We start from the raw sequence: 5,193 nt of genomic DNA, 5'->3' as shown, positions 1-5,193 counted from the left end.
CGCGCCCGGCGCCCGCGCCCCCCGCGCACGCGCGCGCGCCCCTCATTGGCCCGCCGCGCGCTCGCGCGTGCCCTTCATTGGCCCGCCCGCGCCCCCCGGCCCCGCCCCCCACCCCCCGCCGCTCGCGCCGGACGTGGCGCCTCGCGACGACGTCACGTCAGGCCGGGCGGGGGTGGGGGGTGCCAGGGGGGGTGTGTGCGGCGCCCCCTGGCGGCCGTGAGGGGCGCTGCAGAGCGGCTTCGGCCCCACCACTCCCGCCCCTCACAGATTTCTGCAGGAAAATGAGCTTTTCCCCTTTTTTTCCCCTCAGATCTCAGCGGTCAGGGGAAACTTGGCAGCTCTGAGGAATGCTACAAAAGTCGACACGGCTGATATGACCCTCAGGGATAATATGTCGCTTCACTATAACGTGGGTCTCAGGCAGGTTCTCCAGTGAAGCTCCAGGTGTTTTCCATGGTTTTGGACAGAATGAGCCCGCAGACACACAGAGCCCATCTGGTGTGCAAAGGGGTCTCCCTGGGGGCCTGTTAACATTCCCAAGGATTTTCTGGGATGTGTAATTTGGACAAGCACTATAAAAAGCACATTAAAAGTTTGTTTATCCTAGCACGCACCATAGCCTGGTGCTCCGCCTGGCTCCAGAACAGCTGCTGATGGATTCTCCCAAGCCTCGCTCGGCCTTGGAAGAACAAATACGCTTCGCACTTGAGCAGTGGGATTTCATCGCCTGTTTCCCAGGTCTGGGACCAGATTCCATCACTCCTCACAGCCAGAACTGTGAATCCACAGCACTGGTCACAATCAGACCAACACAACCCAAGGCAATCAGGGCTGGATCTTCTTTCTTTCACGTGCCTCTGGTTTCTATCAAAAGCAGCATCAACACCTGGCTGTAGCTGAAGAACCAGCCAATGTCTCTGGTCTACTCACACAAAAGTCACGGCAGCTGAAAATAAACAATCTTTGCTCACTGTAAACACCACCAAAGCCACTGGTACTGCTGTGTTTGGGAATGGCCACCAGCTACTCCTTCTCCCGCCCTTCCCCAATTCCTTGTAGCCCGTTATTGTGGGCATTAGGAGATGCGGGAGTGAGTCAGTACAAAAGGAAGCTCTGGAGTTTTCCCAAGGAAGGCAGGAGGACAAAGCACAAAGGCAGCATTCATCCCATCCTGCCCTCATTGTTCCGCAGAACAAAACCAATTCAAAGAGGGACGCTCAAGCACCAAGAATCCCTCTGCCAGCAAAAAAAAGGGAGTCGAAAACCATTAATTAAAAAGAGTTGAGAAAACCACTCATTAAGAAATGAGTTGTTTGAACACTGGAAAAAGTATAAACAAAATTATAAATCTCCCGCTCTCTGTGCCACGATTTGCTGTCAATGGGAACAAGGGGAGAGGGACAACGGGAAAGGAACGGAGATGACGTACACAGGAGAACATGAAATGTTATTTATATTTATCTCCTAATAATTTTGACATTAACAACTGCTTTTCTTAACTGTGCTTCTGGATTACCACTATATAAACTCACAATTTAATGCTTCCTTCATCAGACAAGAGTTACATCCTCTGACATAGAAGATGTTGAAATGACTAATCTTATACAGCTCCCTCCTTTACAACTGAAGAAACTGTGAACAAGCAATTTTTTGTCATGAATTATCCCGGCTGGTGACTGTGGCGCTGTCATGACGTATCCCTTATAATTGCTGCTGTCTATAAAAATAATTAATACAATAATGAATAAATTGATTAAAAAATACATTTCTCCAAGTAGACAGTGATTCTAAAGCAGGGAGAGTCAGCCCATGCAGATGACCTTGTGCATGGAGCTGAGGGGGCAGCTCATATATCTCATATATGTATATCATACATGTACCATATATATATATATAAATAAATAAATATATATAAATTATATATAACAATTATTTATTTTATATATAAATATATCTATAAATATATAATATATATATATTTAGATACGTATATACATATATACATTTAGATACATATATACACATATAGATATCTTTTATATATATGCATATACACATAAATACATACACATATATATCTATATGCATATTTATATAAATATATGCATATATATACATGTATACATACATATTTTTATATACACATATTTGTGTATATATATGTATATATACCTATAATTAATGAGATCCCCTCAGTCTTCTCTGGGCTAAAATCCAACACCTTCAATTCTACCGAAGGGCTGAATTCTGAAGGGCTTTTGGGGGGGTTCCTTCTCCACAGAGAACGATTCCCTGAGGGCTGGAACACGTTTAACCGTAGCTTAGGTATTTATTGCGACTGTGGGTCCCGCCGGCGCGGGTTTAAACCGCAGTCCATGTGTTCATTTTGAACCGAGTGTCCCGCAGGCGCGGGTTTATCGCCGTTTATGTGTTTATTTTGCCCTGAGGGTCCGGCAGGCGCGGGTTTATCGCCCTTTACGCGTTTATTTTCACCGCAGACTCCGCCGCCATCACGGCCCCTCGCGGCGGTTCCCGCGCGTCCCCGCAGGCGGGCGGGGGGCGTGGCTTCTACAAGGCCCCGCCCACCCCCACCCGCGCGCACGCGGAAGTGACGCGCACGCGGTGACCTTCAGAGGAGGCGGGCGGGTGCTGGGACAGGCCGCGCTTTCTCTTTCTTCCGAGTTCCCTCCGCTCCGGCTTCGGCTCCTGCTCTGCTCCCCGCCGCCATGCCCAGGGGCAGCCGCAGCCGCACGTCCCGGGTGCCGCCCCCCGCCAGGTGAGGGCCACCCGGGCCGCCTCCTCCTCTCCGTCCCCTCTCCTTCCTGAGGGCCCCGCGCAGGCCGCAGCGGCCGCAGTGCAATGGCGGACAGGCCGCTGCGGCCCGGCGGGTTGGAGCTGCGGTGGCTCTGGGGGAGCGGGACTGGGTGCTTGTTAGGAGGGTGGAAGTGGGTCTGCTCGGCCACAAGGCCTGGCCATCCCCCGTCTGGACTTTAAGGCCTTATTAACCCTTAAGGGTTAATCAACCCCATTTGGGTCATACCTCATTTTTTTGCGCAAGATTTTGCAGTCCTTTGTGGAATGGGGGGACGGCGAGGCTTTAAAACAGCCAGAAAGAAGCCTGTAAATATGACCCTGTCTTGCATAAGTCGCTCACCAGAACACCGAGTTCCTGCCCTCGGGGTGTAACTGTGACTCTTCCGGAGGGACAGTGACCTCCTGGCCCTGCAGCCACGTGGGCTCTGCCCGGAGCGGTTTGGAGTGATGATGATGATGATGGTGATGGTGATGGTGATGGTGATAACGATATGAGGCTTCTCTCTCTCTCTCATCGCAGCCGGGCCCCGCCGATGAGAGCCGCGTCCCCAGCGCCGGCTCCTCGGGCCCAGGTCCCGGCCGCGGCTCCGCCTTCTGCCGTGGCGGCTCCGGCGCCGAGGCAGCCAGGGCTGATGGCCCAGATGGCCTCGACCGCCGCCGGGGTCGCCGTGGGCTCGGCCGTGGGACACACCATCGGCCACGCCATCACCGGAGGGTTCAGTGGAGGGAGTGGCCACGAGGCTGCTCGGCCCGATATCACTTACCAGGTGAGGGAAAGCACAGCGGGACACTACTAGTGCCTTGACAGATCAGCCTACGGGCTGAGGTAGTTGCTAGTGACATAAAACACCTCACAAGTCACAGCTAAAGTATATAATTAGAATCTCTCTGTATATAGACTATATATATAATCATATATAGTCTGTAGTTAAATTGAATCTCCAAGATAAGCACCACACTCACCACGAGTATCTTAAAAGTAGCTCAGAAGGATGCACGAGTGATGTATGCTTGTGGCAGGGTGTTGTTTTCTACTGTAGTGTTCCCCTTATTCAGGCAGGACTTCCATGTTCCAGGTCTGATGATAGTAAGATCTATTGCAAGACCTTTTTGTGCTGCTCAGACATTTTTTTGCCCAGATGCCATTCAGAGTTACCTGAGCATATCCAAAATCACCCAAGTGTTTCTCACTTAAAAAACTACTCTGAATGTGTCGTGCCACTGCTGGAAACTTACTTTGTACTTCAGTCCATTATAATTTTTTCCATTTAAAAAGCAACATTTTCACTAAAACACAGGAAAGAAACCTCAGCCAGCAGCACGGGGGTGGTTTGGCTTTGAGCTGGAGCTGTTGGAAGGGCCCTTACAGGGTTGTGTGCTGTTTCAGGAGCCCCAGGCAGCTCAGGCTGCCCAGCAGCAGCAGCAGGCTGGTCCTTGCCAGTACGAGATCAAACAATTCCTGGAGTGTGCACAGAACCAGACTGACCTCAAGCTGTGTGAGGGCTTCAGCGAGGTGCTGAAGCAGTGCAGGTTTGCTAATGGTAAGTAGGCAGTGCTGACAGTAAACTACTACATGGGCTAATCAGTAGAATTATTGTGGGAATGATGTCCTGGGGTTTTGATCTGTCTGGTGAGGAATGGGGAGTGATGGCAGGTGCACCAAAGTTAGGTAAAGCAGCTGCTGTTCTGTTGGGCTTCCTGCTTTGGTCCTGTACATGTAGCTGGAGGTGATGGGGTGGAGAGAGGGTGAATTCCTGAAGTTTTGTGCTGGTGCATGGATTGAAGCTGACCGGGAAAGTGGCAGCAGCGCACTTGGAGAATCAGCAGAGCACTGTGAGCCTGTAGGAAGGACAACAGCCAAACCATCCTGACCTGGGAGGGTGGGGATGCTGCACACCAGGGTGCTCTGCTGGTGTCTGCAGTTCATCATGTCCCAGCAAATGGATGAGGGGAAGGGGGAACATCCTAGCAAATCTGCTTTATGGCAAGGAAAACCAGCTGCCATTCAGGGATCCCAAACTTACTGACATAACTCCTTACCTTGCAGGTTTGGCCTAAGCCTGCAGGACAAGGCTGCTGAAGACCATCTTTCAAGAACTGACCTATGAATGAAAAAAAAAAAAAGCTTCAATAATAAAGTTTAAAGCTGTCTGATATCTTGTTAGTTCATATATTCACACTCATCCTGCCATAGCTGCCTCTGATGTGATACAACTTAACAAACAGCCGCAGATTAATTTAGCACAAAATGGAAGAAGGAACAATAAAAGCAGAATGAGCTAATGTGGGTTCACTGGTTTGCTGCTCGTGTTGGATATATGTGATATGGTGTATGAATAAACTTCTCTCTCCAGAAGTACCATCTGTGCTTGTTGAGTT

The 5,193-nt window shown here is 50.3% G+C and overlaps 1 protein-coding gene across 1 annotated transcript; it reads left to right on the top strand.

Annotated features, from left to right (window-relative positions):
- Positions 1-2,636: 2,636 nt before the first annotated feature.
- CHCHD2 (coiled-coil-helix-coiled-coil-helix domain containing 2) lies at positions 2,637-5,174 on the top strand. Its single transcript, XM_027725949.2, has 4 exons — positions 2,637-2,776; positions 3,335-3,581; positions 4,202-4,355; positions 4,862-5,174. The coding sequence occupies exons 1-4, from the start codon at positions 2,727-2,729 to the stop codon at positions 4,870-4,872; spliced, it is 462 nt and encodes a 153-aa protein (XP_027581750.1). The 5' UTR covers positions 2,637-2,726; the 3' UTR covers positions 4,873-5,174.
- Positions 5,175-5,193: the final 19 nt, after the last annotated feature.

This window comes from Pipra filicauda, unplaced genomic scaffold (genome assembly GCF_003945595.2).
Source record: "Pipra filicauda isolate LSUMZ 115617 unplaced genomic scaffold, ASM394559v2 scaffold71_size5581439_pilon, whole genome shotgun sequence".
Taxonomy (NCBI): domain Eukaryota; kingdom Metazoa; phylum Chordata; class Aves; order Passeriformes; family Pipridae; genus Pipra; species Pipra filicauda.
The sequence above is the reverse complement of the archived record's forward strand: the minus strand, read 5'-3'. Positions and strand labels throughout refer to the sequence as shown.